Source organism: Chaetodon auriga, chromosome 15, assembly GCF_051107435.1.
Source record: "Chaetodon auriga isolate fChaAug3 chromosome 15, fChaAug3.hap1, whole genome shotgun sequence".
In the NCBI taxonomy this organism is placed as follows: Eukaryota; Metazoa; Chordata; class Actinopteri; order Chaetodontiformes; family Chaetodontidae; genus Chaetodon; species Chaetodon auriga.
This window is the reverse complement of record NC_135088.1, coordinates 13,539,024-13,559,298: the sequence shown is the minus strand read 5'-3', so window position 1 is coordinate 13,559,298 and position 20,275 is coordinate 13,539,024. Positions and strand designations below refer to the sequence as shown.

Genomic DNA, 20,275 nt, shown 5'->3' with positions numbered 1-20,275 from the left:
ACATGAGAGGATGAGTCACAGAAACCCAGAACTACCTAGAAACCAACGCTATTGAACGGCCTCACACCATCGTGGTCTTTACAGTTTGGCGACATGCAGAAGTATTAGTTTCGTGTCAGTGCCTGAACAACAGTGAGACGGTGCCCTTGGCAAAAGACAAGTCTACAGTTAAACTTAATGGGGCCAGAATCTGATACCTCAATAGGAATCCACTTCAGTGCCAGTCGCTTTTCTTTACAAGCTACGCACAAACACACACACAGCACTATGTGTATACCAACCTGTGTCTGACCATGGGTCTGCTGCTGGTGTGTGAGTTAGTGTGTGTGTTCATGCGGACCTGGAGAGTAGGGAGTTAATGCAGGCAGGGCTGTGGCAGTCCTCCTGCCCCTCAGCCAGATTAATCATGCAGGAGAGACACAGCAGGCCCCCGTTCATTCTGCCTGGGGGTGAAGCTGTGCCCGCATGCTCTGCGTATCACATGGCCCCGGCCCCCCTCTCTTCTCTCCTCTCTTGCTCTTTCTCTCTCTACTGGGGGTGCTGTGGATGGCGCTGGTGGTGGAGGAGGAGGAGGAGTGTGTTTGGGGGGGGGGGGGGGGGTTATTGGTGGTGTGGTGGAACGCCACAGCACGCACTTTAGCTTTCTTTCTTCCCTCCACACTGTTGTTTTTTTTTCTCCTCTCTTCCCCCTTCACTTCCCCTTCTGTGGGTGTGAAGCGAGTGAGGCGGAAAAAAAAAAGAAGAGAGAAACAGGCGTCCATCTCTCCTGCAAGGAGACAACAACAGCCTCTTTTTTTATCTCCCGTCGGAGGGCCCTGACGACAGCAGTGGCCAGGCTCGGTGGATGAAGAGGAGAAGTGTGTGGGGAGAAGGGGGTGGGGGGGGCATACCAAGGGACTCGCCACAGATATCTCCTGGAAACTGCTCGACGATGTCTCTGCGCATCAGAGAACAGCCACAGCCATTGTTGGGCTCACTGGGAGACAGAGGCGGCATCGCACAGTTGTGTGCTTCAGCAACAAGCACCTATAGTGTGTGTACAGCAGAACCTTAAATGTTTCATGATGTGTTTTGTAGTAAGTATTCAGGATGAGTCGCTTACTGTAAATCTGATCGTAAACAGCGCACGTGTATGTCTGCTGGACTTCAGCTCTACGCAGAGTGTGAACATAATAGTGACACTGGTGCCTACCTCTGTGTGGGCCTACACAGATACAACATGATCCATGTGCATTTGGACAGCGGTGCATTGTTTGCAATGCACGGTCCGGCGCCAGGGTCTTATCACTTTGGCCGTGAAATGACACAGAGATGAGGTCAAGTGTAGCTTTGCTGGAGTTTTTCAACTGCATCAAAAGAGCCTTTGACATACTTTCTGAAAGTATTGTCTTAGCAGATGGGAAGTACTTTACTGAGCAAAGTAATGAATTTACATATGTTGTGACATTTATAGAAGATGTACAGCAAGTATAAGTGAAATTTAGGATGAACTCTACCTGGAGACTAGTAGCGGTGTTATGGTTATGCAAGAGTCAGCATCTGGGTATTGTGCACTGGAGAGGTGAACACACTTTCAAGCCTTGTGACCACTACCATGAACATGTTTGAGATAAAACATTTAAAGAATATTTTCAGTATAATTTAGTTTTACTTTAATTTCAACAGAAATGCCAAAACACACCAACTGCAGGTTTTCCCAATTTCCTGAGAGTTTGGCTTCAATATATCAGAATCAGAATCAGCTTTATTGGCCAAGTATGTGTGCACATGCAAGGAATTTGACTCAGGTTTAAACATTAAACTCAATCAATGTACTTGCATGGGAGAAAAGCACATAAAGCTCAACAAAGACAAACAAAAAATATACAGTATACAAGTAATTATTACATTTAATGGGACTATTTTCAGATTTCTCTCTTTATGTGCCATTTTTCTGCAAGCATGAATAGCATGCAAAACAAATCTTAAGGTATAGTGAAACCATAGTTATCTTCAGTTATTGTTACATTTTAAGTATACGCTTTGAACAGCCACAGTACACATGCTATTAAAACGGGAGTTACGTTCATCAAGGCAGCAGTTTGCCTCTGCGAGGTGTTTCCAAAGTCTTCTTGAAAACAGCGAGAGCCACAGAGGAATCTCTTTCAGGATCTGATCTGAGGGTCGGGTGGGGGCACATCTGGTTCCAGATGCAGAACTCTTCCCCATTCAGCTCAACCAAAACAATATCTAGTGATGACACTTGGAAAAGTTTGCCCAAAAGAAAAATACAGTGATGATGAAGGTGCAGCATGTTTTGTGTTTGTGAATGCATCCTGTTGAGAAAATAAAGAGACTTGATGAATCACTGTCCTCTGAACCTCTCTGAGACGGCTACACAACTGACTATTGCAACACATGCTCTGAAACACACACACACAGACACACACTTACATAGTCTACCTTGTAGTGAAAGCAGTGACAATAATGTATTGCTTCTCTGTCTTTTTGTATGTCTGTGTGCACACGTGTGTGTGTGTGTGTGTGTGTGTGTGTGTGTGTGTGTGTGTGTGTGTGTATGGATCTCGCTTTCCATCTCATTGCCTTTGAAAAGCCAGCCACAGGTAGGAACCATATCATTTTGCAATTACATAAACTCTCTCATCTTAAATTACCAGGCCATTATCTTCATCTGAAATATAGCTCCTATGACAGAGGTGCTACTCTTGCTTCAACACCCAGAACCAAATTCATGAAATGCACTTTATTTTGCCAGATACATGCCAGACAAAGACAGCTTGTCTAAATTTTGTTAATGAAGATACCTTAGAGCAGCAGAGTGCATTTCTCACGTCGCCATTAATCACTGAGTGGTGCATCAACTTATATAATGTTGGAGTGCTGCTTTTATTCGCGCCAGTGAGCTGATTTGTTACAGTGGACATTTTCTTTAAACAGATTAGCCAGCTGCCAAACATTAGCCGAGGTAACCGCGATCTGCAATGGAAATTACAGATACAAATCTGGAAATATGCCTCACAATTTTAGCATCGGCAAACATTTCAATTTCATTTGCAAGCTTGGAGAGCATTACTGGAAATTAAGCAAGAAATGTGTGAGCACAGTCATAACAAATGTGGGGGTGGATGTGGAGCCCTGCTGAAATTCAAATTTTATACTGGCCCTGGTGAAGCATGCAGGTCTATTTGCTCAGGCTGGACATTTAAAAATTACATATATTCTGTGTGAACTAGCTGCAAACCGTACAGCACGTCAGTGTTGTATTCTGCTAACCAAGTGTGTCCAGTTGTGATTACAGCAGTTGAAAGAATTATTCTAGATATTTGAGTCTAAAACATTTGCCCACTGTAAGCTACAGGACATGGAAGAAAAGAAGACTTACTTCAGTCTAGAATCACGATGATGGAAGTAAGTGACATACACCGAAAGAAAGAAGACTTTTGGATAAAAGTTGTTCAATTTTATTATTTCTTTGATTGCACCATACAAGCTTGACATTAAAGATAAAAATGTCTCTCATTTTACAAGTGAGCACTGTAGCACTGTTAAATATCCCATTACAAAATGTCCTTCTCCCTATAGAAAATGTAAAAAAGAACACGCAAAGTATGACCACACATCTCTAAAATAGCACTGAAAGAAACAGAGAAGAGTAACACAGAGCTGGATCATTTGGCAGCGACTGTCTAACTTGATCCACTGGGAGCGACAGACGAGGCATTTGGCACTGTCATTGGTCCACAACAGGTCGTAGTGAGACTCCTGCCAGGTGGCAGAGGGAGACATACATTGCATTGTGACAAATAAACAACCCTATACTATTCCCAGGGAGGAGACAGCGAGATGAAGGAGGACCCTTCTGTGCCTTATTTCACCCCATTATGCCCTCCCATGCCCATTCTGTCATCCTGAGTCACAAATACTGAACCGTACATGTGTCTGTATATGAGCTAATGCAAACTGTCTCACAAGGGATGCAAAGAATGTCAGCGGTAAGTAAACAATATTGTGTGTGTCGGGTTTGTGAATTGGACTAAAGACTGTGTGTTAGAATGAGTGTGTGTTTTTCCACATGTTACACAAAGTGGAAAGTATCAACAACAAGTGAATACATATGATAGTCATCAATTCCCTGGCAAACACATATACATTGCAATCAATTGCTTTGGAATTTCTTTCCCACAAAGACTGTTGACAGTACTGCAGCATCCAAAAATAATCGAAAACCATTACATTCAAGCATTTCCATTGCTGTGCTTTGGGAGTGAAAGCAACATTGTGAACTTTACCATTTCTGAGAGCCACCTTTGGAGCTCTCCATGCCATTAGCCCACAGGCTGAGGCTCCACATTAGGTGTCCACCATTGTCCAGTGTGACTTCATTTGAATCACGGGGATGCGTGAAGCTGCGTGGGCATCTGTGCATCGGTGTGTAACGATTACCTCACCGTAGGTGTGGTCGTTACACGCAAGTGGCTCGGCTTGGTGGGGAGAGGAGGCTTGATGCTGCGAGGGGGGGTCTGCATGGGGGCTGTAGTGCTTTCAGCGCTGAAGGTTTTCATCAGCTGAGCCACCCGGCCACGCCCTGCGCAGGTTGGTGCGCTCCCTGATGACCCGGCCTCCTCCGAGGCAGCCCTCCGAGACGCTTCTGATGCACCAATATCTGCAAAAGAGAGGGCCAGATTTCTTTAAGAGCTCTAAAAATGTAAATTGTGTAATATTTAATAAATATATACAATATGTAATATAATATACATAAATAGATTTCACCCTTTCTTTGTAATTTTTTTGTTGCACTTGCAGTTCCTTTGTTTTTAAGTGCTGCACCCTGTATCTGCCACAGATTGTATTAAGATCTGGAAATAAACTTTTTCAAGCCTTCTTAATGTGATTCTAGGATCCAATCATCACTTAATTTGCATTTTGTCTCAATTTTTCTTTTCACTGTATATTTTAAGATAATTTTCCGGGCTCTGCCTGTCACAAGGGGGCCTTCTTTACTGTAAACCACAGTGGTCAGTGTCTTGTTGCAGCGGGAAACACAACACCTTTTTGGGAGCATGAGAACGTGAAAAGCAGGTGGAAATCAGTTTGAACGGACACATTTTTCAGTGCAAACTAGTATAAAAAACGTGAACAATGACAGTTACTCAGTCAGCACATCTAAGCTACGTTATTGTTAAAAAAGCAGGAATCCAGTCTTCCCACACCACTCAATCATTTCCTCTCTGCAAACACTGTGCCTCCATTTTTCTTCATTCTTTTCTACCTTTTATTCCCTCCTTTTCATTCGCATCCCTTTATCCCACTCTGGCTGAACAGAGGTCATCCTCAGTGGAAGTGTAGTAGGGACACAGCTGGGTGTAGTTGGTGTGTGTGTGTGCGCTTGCTAAGGTACTGTGTTTGGAAGAGGGTATAATTGAGGGAGGAATGGAGGGAACAGGAGTAACGGAGGGGAGGGAGGGCCACAGGGACAGCAATGGAGAGCAGACAGACGCTGCTCAGACACCAGAAGGCTTGAGGAGCCACATATTTTTAGCGTCATCCCCGGGGGACAGAGATATGTGAGAGCGCCCGCGTGCATGGCTACAGACGCACACAAGCTCACACACACACGCACACACACACACACACACACGTTTCCATCACTTTTGGGGACATTACAGAGATTTTCATTGGTTTCCAGGAGACTTAACAATAACCTAACCACCACTTGCTTCACCCTAAACCTTATCCTAATCTTCAAGTAAGCCTTACCTCATCCTAAACTTAACCCAAGTCTTCACCCTAAATTTTACACTATGGAGACTTGTGTGTTGTCCCCATAAGGAAGGCAAGTCCCCAAAATGTGACCATGTAAACAGCCTTATGTCCCCACAATGTAAGTAACACATGTCCACACTTACACACACACACACACACACACACACACACACACACACACACACACACACGAAACAAAGTGAAAACACGCACAAGCGTACACACAGCTTCTAGCAGTTGAATTTCAAAAGACACGCGCATTCTCATGTTACATTCAGGTACGTGCGCGCGCACACACACACACACACACACAAACACAAACGTGCACCTTTGCACAGCCCTCCTGCTCATGGATTCAGTCACGCATGCAGCCATCTCTGACTAACACCACGGCCTAGCACAGAGTCACACAAACACACACGCACAGACACAGAGGTGGGGTACAGCCAAAACCACACAAGCACTCCTGGGGCCAGGAAACCTTTAAAGCTCTTGATGTCTTGCAGGCATGAAAAGGAGAAACCTAAAGTAGCCTTAAAGGTTGTGTTATTGTTTATTGTTGTTTACTCTCCTTTCTCTCCTCGCCCTCACTCTTTCTTGCCCCTTTCCCTGTGGCTCCAACGCCTCCCTCCGCCCTCCTCTTCATCTCTTCCTCTCCCCGTCTTGCCCTGCCTTCCTCTGCCCCCTGACCCGCGGTTCCTGTGTTAATGTCCTCTTGCCGCGCTGCGTGGGCTTGCCTCTGATTGTCTCGTTGTGTTGTGTGGTCACCACGGAAACCTTGGATAGGCTCCAGCAATTGAGGCTGACACACATTCAGGCACGCACCGAGCACACACGCAGACAGACACACACACAGATGCACAGACACACAGGCACACACACACTCATGGTCAGAGAGTTTTTTGAGCTCAGAGCCTTGGTGCAGGTCTGAGTGGAATGCTTAATAGAGAGACGGAGAGACAGAAAGAGAAGGAGAAGGAGAGTTGGTGCTATGGGCACAGACTGCTGTAAAGAAATAACACAAGTATATATATATATATATAGTATATACATAAAACTGTAAGTCTATATATAGAGAGAAAGTCTTGAGAGAAAGCCCTTAATACCTTCACACAGGTAACCCGACTAACCTGTCTTAACACACCCAAAAAAATGTTGAAAAAAAACCCCCCACGCCTTTCTGCCTGAAACTCTTCTCAGCAGCTGCACTCTTTGCTCCGTCAGCAGAAACAGTCATTAAAGCTACCTGCGAAAACACCTATTAAAATGAAAGAGAATCTCTGCATTAAATCACTCGTCGAGATTGATTAATCTCCCATTTGAGCCTTCGTTCGCCACTCCTCACATCTCAGTCCAGCTCGTAAATGTACAGGGAGGACAAAGAGGAGGGGGCGGGAGGCAGTGTCACTGACCAGGCTAGCACAAAAATTAAAGACCAATCTATCTCTTTAAAGACCTCCACGTCTCTGGCAGAAAGAGAGGTGGGGGTTTGGCGGGGAGGTGGGGGGCAGAAGTGGGGCAGAGGGCAGAATTCCCGAGCAGCATGTCTGTGGACTGAAGGGCAGGGAGGAGAGGAGGTGTGTGTGTGTGTGTGTGTGTGTGTGTGTGTGTGTGCGTGTGTAAGCAAAGCCGGGGGGGGGGGGGGGGGGGCTCCTGTGTGGGGGGCTGGGGCCCCTGTCACTTATCAGCTCTAGCTGAGCGTCGCCCAGGGCTAGAGTCGGGAAGCAGCGCTGGAATGTGTGTCCTTCCCTCTGAAGGTGAGGAGAGAGGAGAGGAAAGCCGGCCGACAGACAGACAGAGAAGGGTTTCTAAACATGAACACACACACACACACACACACACACACACACACACACACACACACACACACGTACAAACACACACCGTCAGCTGCTGGACGCACTTTCATACTCACATGTGCTCAAATCACATGACACATACACGCGCTAACACGCAACACATAGCTCTGCATCTCCAGGCTCAGCACCACATTTCACACTTTTTATGCAGATGACACACAACTTTAACATCATGTCAAATGATCAGTTGGTGTCTGTTTTTTACAGGTTTTAAATGAAAAATTGAGGCTTGGCCAGGTTTTGTAGAAGGAGTAGATTGGTTTTAACTATTTTTCACTTTCCTTCCATCGATTGCTGTCTGCAGTAAATTAGGTCTTCTTTGACAACAAAGAAGTTGCTTAAGGTAAAAGACACAGAGGAGAAAAGTGGTGAGAAAGAGGGAACCAATAATAAGCTAATCATGTAAGCTTAGAGTTCTGTTATTTAAATTATTTTTTGACACTGATTTTTTATTCAGATTTTTACCGTACTGTACAAAACACCTTTAGGCTAATATTTTTTAACAGATAAATTGATTTAAAAAACAAAACAAAAAAAAAATTAAGATATCTTGAATCCTACATTTCAGATGATAATAAATTAAAAATGTAATCTATCAACAAACCTTCAAAAAAACTCATATCTGCCATCTGATTTCCTGACATTTGACATCTGCATTTTGACAATGTAAAGAGCTCGATACTTTTCAGTTTAGTGATAGACTTTTTTTGTCTGTCATCTTTGGTTTAATAAAAGCATTGTTGCTTTTTGTCATGGCAACAAACCCCATATACAACTTCTTGAAATCTCAAGTGTTATATTTCGGAGGTCAGAACAAGTTTCACTCCAGCTCCAGTGGACACTTGTCAATAAATTCATCTTCTGCAACTGTTGTGTGTGTGTGTGGACCACAGTCTCTGCTCACAGGATGCAGAAATCCTTGTCATTACCCACATTCAAAAGAAAACAGCTGAGGCATGAGCCTTATCCTAGTCAGCCTCCTCCTCCCCTTGGAACAAGCTTCCTGCCATTGTCAAGGACAGACACTCAGTCAGTATTTTTTGTCCAGAGTCAAGACACATTTATTCAGCACTGTGTTCGGCCCACCTCAACTCCCACCACACCAGCTGTTCCTTTCCCTTTCCTTTCCCTTTCTTTTTCCTGCATTCGTCTGTTATTCGCTGCCCTGGCAGTGCCCACTGATCTCGCATCCAGCCACTAATGTGGGTGCAGGCGCACACACATAAAACCTGTCCGTGCTACCACGGTTTATTGGAAATGTTTCTTCTTTCGTTGCAGCTTTTAGTCATTTGTGTTGTGTGAAACTGTTGATCCTGATCCAGTTGATAAATCACCTTAAACGCTCTGAGCTCATGGCACATGCCTACACAAACAGATTTCTTACTTGACAGTAGCGCAGCAGAAACTCCCTGAAAACGCTGTTAAATTCTGATATATTCTATGTTCAGTCCAGTCTATTTCAGTTGATATCTACAAACATGATTTCACAAATATTTCTGGGATTTTTGCTTCTTGATGACATTATTAAGAGCTTGTTAGCTTGTGTCTGGCATTTGGAGAGATTTGCCCGGCCTCCAAAATCTACAATGAACTGCCAGGAATGTTCAGAATGAACCAGACACTAAAGAGAGAGAGAGAGAGAGAAAAGATCTAGAAATAGTTTTAGGATTGATTTTTTTCCATTCAGCTTTCTTTAACAAGTGCTAGAAAACATGCAGGCGAAAGAATACACAGGCAGACTCAACCTTGAGCAACTGCCATGGTGCCATTAAATTGGGACACTGCTGTTGTGATTTTCTGAAGGAAATGATCTGCACTGACAACACAATATCCACATTGAATATGGCTCAGATAATGTCAAGACGGCAATTTATCTAATTCAGCTCTTTCACAAAACGCTCAAGCACTGAAGAGGAAATCTTACTCCCATGTTTAAGCTTTTCTGTGGATTCCTCTCTGAAAAAAGGTCAACCATGTCTTCCTAAAACAAAGCAACTATCAGGAACTGTTGCTGTGTGTTTGCAGTGTGAGTGCACTGTAGGACGAACATTTTTCCAGCAGAGGGACCCTATGGAAACAAGGTTTTCTATGCAACTGGCCATTTTTCCCTACAGTATCACTGTCTTCCACTGGATGGTGCTAACTCCACCCTTACACTACCCATTTTTCTGCATAACTGGGTCACTGTATGGTGAATGAGTGCCTGGTCAATTCATGAAACTGGGTGCTGTGTTCAGACAGGAAGTCTAAGAATCACAAGGATAAGAAACACAAAGTAATCTGCAACATCATAGTGGAAGACAAAAATGACAATAATATTCATGTCAAGGCCTGAGATATCTCTCATGAAGACAAAGCCTGAAGACATCTCCACTGTCTACACAGTAAACATCTGCATGGACAAAGGCAGAGACATGCAAGCAGCACAGACACAAAGAGAGACTCAAAAAGACAGAGCAGCATCCCACTGGTTTGTGAAAAACTGAATAAAATGTGAAACCCGGATTAAATGTAATGCTTGTAAGATGTGCAGATAATTGGCTAGTTTTGTCACCACTCTCCACTCTGCCTTGCCTGTTCTTACTGGCTTAATGACAGCAAAGGCTGCCAAATAACTTAGGAAACACTTTGTAAGGCCAACACAAATTCAGTAGTGATCAAATGGTTATACTCCCATGCGCCATCAATATTTTAATCCATAAAAAAACGATATAAAACCATTTAATTGGGGGTAAATTAAGAAAAAAAAGTGTTACTAAGATAATTTCTATAAAGTTTCAATTATACTATGTTATATGGGTGCATACTAATTATGCCAATTCACTGAGTAGTAGAGAAAATTCCAAGATTTTAACTGAGTTAAATATTATCATTCACTAAAAAATATGACTGGAAGAGACCAGGAAGTTTTGGGGGTTTCATATTGCTCATTTCAGGCCGAATTAAACAAAAAGTCATGTAATTTTGCTCTGAAGGGCCAGTGCTCTATCTTATATCTGTCTGTCCTCTGGCATCTGACTTGATCTGGTTAAACGACCATGCACCTGAGTCAACCCTGCCTTTTATTGACAATTTCACTGCTGACATGCACCCATGACAGAAGCGACCAAACAAGCAGGTGTGTGGGGGCGATGTGGTGCTGCGACACAAATCCCAGTCACATAAGCTTTTTTTCCCCTCTAGGCTGGCCTCATTTTGCTCTGCCAGTCCATAAAGATTCCAGCGGGCTGAGGCACTATTTGGCGAGCATATTAGGTTTGGGGAAATAAATCCTTCTTCCTTGCTGCGGCGCTGAAAAACCTATCTGGTGTGAACTTTGTTCAGACTGGTTCTGCTCAGTGCTCCACAGCCATTATAACTCTCAGAGAAGAAGTAGTGGAACGGGTTCTCTTGTGGGCTCAGTGGTGACCGTCATTTATGCTAGTTACAGTATTGTGGACTTGATTTTCAACCCACATCTGTGTCTAGTCTTCTCCATTATGTGACATTTAACTGAAAAACCGGAAGAGAAGTTAGAGTAAGATTCATGGATAGGGATGTCAGGGATGTCTCTCTTCGCTGCGTTTATCCATGATGACGGCAGCCATCTTTAATATTGCTGTTTGGGTATTTGTCTTCATTAGCCAGCAAATGAAAGACTTGCAGAGACTGAAGAACACTTAATAGACAAAGAGGAAATGTTTATTTATTCATTCATCAGACCCATCATGTATCCTTCCCTGTGTTTTATGCTCACTCACCTTTCCCACCGTGTGATTCCCAGAGCCTCTGAGGTTCCTGTGCACGCAGGCCACCTTTGGTGGGTAACGTTGTTCCAGAGTCTATTTTGACAGTGCTGCTGGGGGAAGCTGATGGTGTGGCGGCGGCCAGCCTCAGATTTGCGAGGCCGGATCTTGTGTTGACAGAGCCTGGCGCTGCATTTGCAGAAGCTGGTCTCACATTGACAGGGCTAGCTCTCATGGGAGGCCTGGAGCAGATGGAGGGCTGGGGAACTGACTTCTCCTCAGTCGCACTGGCTGAATTCAGCTCGGGCTGCAGAGGGAAGAGTGACAAAAGAGGACAGAGGAGTGCGATCAGTGTTGACAGCTAATTCACATACAGTGGAATTACTGTCATGTTTGATTAAATCAGCGGATAAATGATTCACCAAATTACGGTTCTCCAGTGACTACACTGTGCCACAATGAAAAACACAGAACTATGACCACTGATTAAGAGTTTAAGGATGTGTGCAGAGAAAATTATAAGGTGACTTGGAAATCAAGCTGCCTCGCTAATCTTCCTTCCTGATCTTACGCCTTCTTAATCAACAATCTCACTCTCTCCCCCTCTCTCAGGCGGACTCCTTCCCTCTCTAAATCAACTGGAGAAAACCTGCAGCAGCTCTAGCAACAGCCACCGCTACATCTGCAGCACCGAATCAGCCCCCTTCCTGTTTCCAGACACAAATCACTCCATCTACAAACGAGACATTCAACAAAATAATGAATTTTCTAAGGGGAGGCTTAGACTGTGATTTTTTTTTTTGGCTGTCAGACTGGCCAAACCTCCTAAGGTGTGGATGATCATTGCCACATCAGCATGGGTTGGCCAGAGATGTGTTGGGGCCTGTTGTATAGAGAATCTGGTATAGATATAAGAAGTGAGGGAGAGACATTTCCTTCTGTGGCAAAGAGGAGGGAAAAACAGAGAACAGAGGAGAGCTCACGCGCCCAAACCTCAGGAGACTACCCCACAATCCCATCCATCTGCGACTGACGCATTCTCTATCTCTGGCGTTTTAATTCCCTGATCAAGTTCATCAACCATCTGTTCTAGGGCAGTCCAGAAATCCTGCCTTGCCTCTGTGATTCAGCTGTTCTGGCAGCGCGTGTCACCTGCACACACACACACGCACGCACACATTTGCGTGCGCATAAACACAAAACGAGAAAGAAAGCGAGGGGAGATGGAGAGCGTACTCCCCAGACAACCCAAGGTTGGAGCGATGATGGAGCCAGTGGGAGGACAGTTCGGTTCAGCTGTTCCCCAGAGATCTACGAGGGGTGCGGCAGCTCAGGCGAGCGGGAGCACAGAGAGGGAGAATGCTGGGAGAAAGATGATCTGCAGAGAGGCTGGGAGTGAGGGGACAGCTGGCCTAACCACCATTTCCTGTTACTCACAGAGGGTGGGACTGCCATGAAAAGACACTCCAAAGCCACATTTTAAAAGAGCTGAGGAGTGGCTCCCGATACTGTTAATCACACCTTGCTGGGACATGTCAGGCTGGGTTTTAAGATGTGTTGCTCAGTGGAGATGACACCAGGAAGCAAATAGTCTGCTGCTTTATAAAGCATCTAAAATATATACCAAAAGCAGTCAAAAATCTTAAAAGCACAAACTGAGAGCAACTAAAAAGAAAAAAAACACAATTACTTTAATTCACAAATACCTTTTCTGCTGCTGGGGGTGATGAATGCTCGCTCACTGACACCTGTGGGTTTAACAAAGACATTACATGAGGACATGATGCAACCAGAGAGCGCAGAGCTCAGTTTAGGCAGGCAGTTGCAGCAACTCACCGGCAGAGGGAGTAAAGTGCTCGTCTCCTCACATTTCCCCTGTTGAGACAGACAGTGCCATGTTAGATGATACTAAAGGCGACACGTCATCCTCCTCAACTGTGAGTCAGTTCAGCACTTGGAGCGAGCGAGGGGAAATACAGAGTTTAAGAGCGAATCGAGAGCTGAAAAGAGCTCGTCATGCACGTAAAGGGTATTGCAAATGCTAAGTATTTAATGGCATATCAGTGCAGTGGGTGTGGTGATGGGACTGCAGGAGAATCAGTGACTGGCTGGTGTGCTAGAATTTCCACTGAGCGAGCAGCGTGCAGCCTCAGCTCGGAGAGCCATCGTGGTCGGGCCAGATGAGACCGTCCAACCCGGCTCTGGCTCAGTGTGTGCACGGTTGCCATGACAACGCAGCAAATCTCTTTTTAAGATAGCGTGAAAAAAGGAGACATGTCACCCCCATCCACCCCGCCGCCCCCTCCCAACTCCAACATCAGCGGCTCACACGCCGCCGAGTGCAAACACACGCACACACGCAAACTCTCACCACTCCGGAAATTCTTCTTGACACAATTTAGAGGCTTAAATAACAGCATTTTAAACAGCATGTTAATGGGCAGGACTCGTTTTTACCAGCTATTCTCTGAAGCCTAATTTGAGAGTTTGTGAGCATGAAGTGATGGACGTGTTACGTTTGAGATGGAAGTGTTGAGTTTGGTATAAGTTGGTCTCACAGGCCAGTTTTTTTTTTTTTTTTTATATCTTTACATTCATATACAGAGTGGGAAACAAGGAGGCAGGAGACAGTGATTTCACATGACAAACAGGCACAAAAGAAATCCTCTGAGTCCTCATCGTTCCTCAGTGTGAGCATCACTCAGCATGACAGACAGCATGATTTGATGTGAAACTAAACACACCTTTAAATTCAGTGAGATTCCAGGTTGTGCTTTAGGAGGGAAGTTCTCTCTCTCGGTTCTGACGGGTTCTGTGGTTTTTCTGCTCTTCAGGATGGTCTGATGGCTGCAGATAATCCCACAAGTCATGCAAAATGTTATATCTTAAGTATGTTTACAACAGAAAGCCCTGATAACCCCTCAAATTACAGTCTGCATGTGACAAAGGTGTATTACTATGTGTTGTTCTGAAGACTCGGCGCCTTCTTTTCTCCAAATCCTGAGCAGATGAATCTGGAGCTCAGCTCATCCACCTCCCCGATCACGATGACGGCCACGTCTCCATCCCGGCCGAGCAGCCAGCTCACATTCTTACTGTTGGCTGGAGGAAACACACACACACAAACACACACATTAAATATGAGTTATAGTGAAACACTGATCTAAAGTTTGAATATGTTTAAAAATGTTAATTACTCAGAGATGCTTCACTCAAAGAAGCGTTAAAGAAAAGTGAAACCAGAACATGAAAGACATTAAAATCACACTTAATAATAGAAAGATTTTTAATGTAATACAGTCTAACAAAGATTGCTTTATCTGATTCTTCCGGTTCTTGAAACCACAATGATAATTTGTCAACTATTATTTTGAAATACTGACATCTGTCAGATAATCAGTTGTTGCTCTGTTCATGTCAAAAGAAAAGTTATCAGCTGTGTATCTGATAAGTTGAGGCTGTTGTTATGGTTTATGTTAATGTTTTTTCAGTCCCTAATCTGAATGTAGTCATTTTTTAAATGTCACCTTAAACCCAAGCCCAGTTCCTAATCCTAAAACATCACTAAATGAGAGCTGGACTTCCTCCTTGTCTCTTCCTATTTGTCTGTCTTTGTGAGGACATTGAGTCCTCATAAGCAAGCAAAACAAGGCACACACACTGGGTTCAGAGGGTGAGACCTCGTGGGGCTGGAAACAGGATAACATACAGCGCTTTCAGAGTGAACTGGTTTTGCCAGCTTGCCCTGTGGATCGCATTCTTTCAGGGCATACCAGGATGACTATGAAACCACAGCTGTCAGAACCTTGGTAAACAGGCTATCAGTGCAAAGTGACAGCTACAAACCGCAGCGCCATTGTCAGGTGCAGGTGAGATGAATCATGTCAGCTGAGTATGGGGACATTTAAAAGACACCTTACTTAATGTGTTGGCATGCATTTCAGGTCCTACTGTAATAGGTAGTGTTAAAGCATCTGAAATGTAGCTTACAATCAACAATGTGGTGCACTGATATTTTAAAGTGACATCTTAAGGACAATTACTAATGTGGAAAAAGTTAACAAAGTCCCACGCTGAGCTATGTCTCATGCAATCCTACGACATAAGCACACGCACACAAACATGTAACCATATACGGTAATCATAGAGTACTTCAACAAAAATTACCATAAAGTCAGCCTAACCCAACAAAAGTCCCATGATCAGAAAAGGCTACAGGCTGAAACTGTTAACAGCAGCCGAGAGAGACGGCGGCTTCGTTCTACCCATAAAAACAAACTGAGCATGTGAGCTCTCCCACAAGGCCAACCAGATAAAATCAAACCCCCTCTTTGTTTCTCAAACACATACATTTCCTGCATGCTTCCTGTTTCACCTCCTGCTAATTGTTTGAAGGACTGAGTCTTGACTCACTTCCTATTTTTACACAGAAACACATACTATCCACCATTTCCTCTGCGCTACTATGGACGGGGAGCCTGTGTGGAGAGGAGCTGTGACCATGTGATCTCAGCCTGCAGTCTCCATCCAGCCTCCTAAGGACAGCTGCATGGGTCATTAAGAGATAGAAAGAGCACTGTTCTCTCACTCTGCACCCCAGTTCATAGTAAGTGCTTTGTTATTAGCCAAGACAGATCACATTACTATGTCAATCAGAGTTAATGCACCAACTGCAGCGTGATGTTAATTTGTTTTAAGTCATATTTGAGTGGGTTAGCAGTGGTGGGCGAAGTATTCTGATCCTTTACTTCAGTAAAAGTACCACACTGTGAAAATATTCCACAGTACAAGTAAGTATTATCAGCAACATGTACGTAAAGTAAAAGTAAAAATACTCATTGTGCAGTAAAATGGTCCCTGTATGTGTTTTACTATCAAATATGATATGTTGGAATCAATGTTACTGCTGCATTTATGTGTAAGCTGCATTTTACTGCTGGAGATGTTTATGGTTGAGGTCATTTTAACGACTTTATATACTACTGGGGGGGCAATTCATCATATTCTATACGATCTTCATGTGTTTGCAGCTGTCCCGTGAGAACCACATATTTCTAAAAACTCTACTTCTCATGAGCTCAGGAAAACAGCCCTGTTTTCAGCTTTGTAACAATGTATTTTGCAGCTAATCCATTTAAAATAGCTTATTTAGCTTAAGAAGTAGGAGAACTTTCCCAACCCCTAAAGGAACATTTAATCTCCAGTTAATCAGAAACATTCAAATTCAAAACCACCATGTTTGGAGATACACATTACCGGACAGGAAGGGAATGAAAAACTGTAATGTGAGAAGTAACAAGTAACTACAGCTGTCAGACAATGGAGTAAAAAGTACAATAGTTGCCTCTGAGATGTAGATGTAGTATGATTTCTACCAAAGTACAGCACTTGAGTAAATGCACTTTGCTTCGTCATGTTAGGAGTCCTACTTTGGAATATAAAAATAGAGCAATTTGTTTGTTATGTCACAGCCGTCACGCTATGCATTTGTCATTCCTGCACTTGCTACCACCAAAGAGAAAATGCAGACAGGCAAGATTCTATGCGTTAAACCGGTTTCAGGACAGACTTGCGGCCTCCTGAGTGTCTGGTTGTTTTGTTTTGTTTGATTGCTGCATGTACACTGTTGACTCCAACTGTCGCTTTTGAGCAGAAGCCAGCTCCTGATAAACCCATTTACCATCCACTCTGCCTGTGCCATTCCCCCTTTGCAGACACTTTTTTTTCCCCCCTGGTCGTCTCTGTCTATCATGCCTGTGTTTTCATCTGCCATTTATTTTCCATCAAACGTGCATTCCAGACATGAGTGACGTCTCTGAAGCGGTGAATATTCCACTCTGTCACTCTTAGGCTCACACTGCATGGGGTGACTGGGAGCAAAATGACCTAAATATATGTGTGAACACATACACACATACCTCACATTCAATCAACACAGCACTTCTTAAACAGTGCGCTCATTTCAGGGTGCATATGACATCTACTTTACTCCGCTTGTGTAAATGTTAACATCATCTGCGATTGTGATGTTAACATTAATTCACCAACATCATCAATCTGCTGTAATTGTTTGGGACTTCAGATATAAATAGAGCTTCATGTTCGCGGGGTATAAATGGTCTTTGGTTTGTGTGTGTGTGTAAATCACACTGCACATCATCTTCTTCCAAGTCTCCATTTCTGCAACATGACAGACACTTTAATGTGGAGCAGCTGGTGTTTGTTAGCCCAAGTTTGTACTTTGGGAAACTTTAAACTTGCCAAACGGACTTCAGGTAAACGCTGCGCCTGTCTCGGCAAACAGCTGTTGAGATGACAGGGAACATGAGCTACAGCACCAACAGTGCATCCAGCAGCACAGGATGTTTGTCACAACCGATGCACACATGCTTGTGCGGTGTACTTCTCAAGCTTTGTAACGCTCTGTCAGGTACAGCGAGGCAAACTGTGCAAACACAATGTAATCCTGCACAGGGGAGAAGACGGGTTTCTGTGCAATGGTTAGTGCACTTGAAAAACTTGAGGGTGCACCCTGTGGCAGTAGATAAACAGGGAGAAGAGGAGTCAACAGAAGGTGAGGTGGTGGTGATGGGTTACCTTTTTTTGGCTTTGTCCTCTTGCACTCAGCATCTCCCCCTTCTCTCTCCATTTTCTCCTCCCGCTCTTTCCAGCGCCTCACCTGCTCCTGGCGCATTTTCAGGAAGAGAGTCTTTTTCTGGTCCTCGTTAAGAGCATTCAGCACATCAGGGTCGATGTACATGTCCTTTAAAATCTGCTGCAGCATGTTGGCGGCTGAACCCGGGGGGGGGGGTTGGCTTCACCTGGTACCACCTGGCCAAGCACTCTGAGGGAGGAGGCGCTGTCCTTTGGCCAGCAGCTTCTTGAGGTGCACAGTGTTGGTTTATAGCCTCATGTCGTTAGAAGAAGACTTCCACAGCTTCCTTATCCTAAAGTCACCCTTATTCACCCACATAAACTCTTCCTCATGAATCAAGGCGCATGCTCATCCTCACACCAATTTGGTACATACTGTACAATCACACACACACACACACACACACACACACACACACACACACACACACACAGAAATCCTGTTTCCTTTCTGTGCTGTGCTGACGGTTTCCCCACCCTGCTAAGATGTCAGTTTGCTTTTTCTTTGGAGGTCATCATTGGGACAATCCTAAAGAAAAAAAGCCAAAGGAAAACACTTGAAACAAACATTTGGAACATTACGTTGTGCCCTGCAGACTCGACGTGTTTCTTAAAGTTCCAATGTCTTACATATTTCTCAATCCCTCCTTTGTCACATTGAGAAACTTTTTTCTCCCAGTCATTCCTTTGCAAAGTCTGTTTAAGCTAGCTATCTTGTCCCTCCCTTCGTGAATACGGAAGAGCCCAAACCCTGTTTCCAAACTGACAGAAAGTCTGTAGCCCAGAAAGGGAGGAGATTCCAAAGGAATGGGACTGTTTCTGTCATCAGCAGCCCATCTCTCGCCTCCCCCTCCCCACCACACATCCCTACCCAAACCCATGTTCCTTTCTCCCCAAAACTCCCACGAGATAGCGGCTCCATTTTAACACGGTCAGCTTCTGGTTGTAACAGAGAAACAAAACAAAAACGGGGTCGTAGCCCAGGACAGCATGAGCCGGTTTATCTAACAAGGAGATTGAAATGGACTCCTCCAATCACAGTGGGTAGTTGAACAATGGCTACCACATAAGCAGCCTTGGAGGGAAAGAAAGCTTGTCTCAGACTGAGAACTATCACACTGGTGGAATACAGATTGGTGTCTACTAAACACATTGCAGGGTGCAGAGAAGGAAACCCAGGAAAACGGGGAAAGTGGACAGAGAAAGTAAGTGATACAAAGTGAAAGGGAGTTGGGAGAGAAGGTAGAATTAGCTGAAGTACTCACAGTGGGATGTAGTCAGCCGCTCCACAGCAGTGTATGCTAACTAAGCTGAGAGAGTCAGAGCGCCTGTGGGTCCTCCTCGTCTTTGTGTGTATGACTGGGCTGATGACATCACAGCATTCCATAATCTCTCTCCCTCCTCCTCTCGCTCTCTCTCTCCCTCTCTCTCTCTGACACACACGCACACACACACACACACACACACACACACACACACACACACACACACTATTTTAAAAAAGGGGAAGAAAGCAATTCAGGAAGTTGACCTCACACATTAAAGAAGCAATAAAAAAAGAAGAAAAAAAAAGAGAAGCCAAACTTTCGAGATCCGTTTCCATCACTGCGCTCTGACCCACAAAACAACTGGTTTGACTATAAAAAATAAAGCTGGTGTAACTCTCAAACAGACATATGTGCACTTCTTCAAAAACACTTTTTATTGCCGACATTTAAGTACTTGATTATTGCGCAAATGAAAAAATAATTATTCTCTTCATTGATTCACTATATGTCAGATTGTTACACATGCTGCACGCACACACACACACACACACACACACACACACACACACACACACACCCCTGTGTGTTCATCCTTTAAACAATGTTTTCAACAATGTTTGGATATAATGTCAGGTACTGGGACATTCACACATGAGCTCAGATGTGTAAATGTTAGGTTTTGTTTGAGGACTTTTAACCGATCACGCAAAAGTTCACTCTATAAAACACAAAGAGTGATCTAAATTGTTTATAGTGATTCTACATTGTATATGCAATTGGGTAGAAGCTCGGGCAGCTCTGTTAAACTGCCTGTGTGCCTTATGGCATTTATTTAAGATGTTTACTTTACCTAGTCCTTTGTTAATTCTACCCCATTACAACCAAAGGCAATTTTCTCCTCTGGTAATCCTCTCTGCTGCTGTCCTGAGCCATCATTTATAGGTAAAGAGCATCCTCTAGTGGCCAAAGCCAGAGATGCCTGCTATGCATTACGTCACCAGCAAAG

General features: G+C 44.1%; 1 protein-coding gene across 1 annotated transcript; it reads right to left on the bottom strand.

Annotated features, from left to right (window-relative positions):
* Positions 1 to 3,442: 3,442 nt before the first annotated feature.
* LOC143332506 (uncharacterized) lies at positions 3,443 to 19,433 on the bottom strand. Its single transcript, XM_076750046.1, has 8 exons — positions 19,267 to 19,433; positions 17,945 to 18,530; positions 14,305 to 14,449; positions 14,092 to 14,194; positions 13,184 to 13,222; positions 13,054 to 13,095; positions 11,363 to 11,654; positions 3,443 to 4,663 (listed from the first exon to the last, which is right to left on the bottom strand). The coding sequence occupies exons 2-8, from the start codon at positions 18,129 to 18,131 to the stop codon at positions 4,440 to 4,442; spliced, it is 1,032 nt and encodes a 343-aa protein (XP_076606161.1). The 5' UTR covers positions 18,132 to 18,530; positions 19,267 to 19,433; the 3' UTR covers positions 3,443 to 4,439.
* Between the last annotated feature and the right edge of the window lie 842 nt (positions 19,434 to 20,275).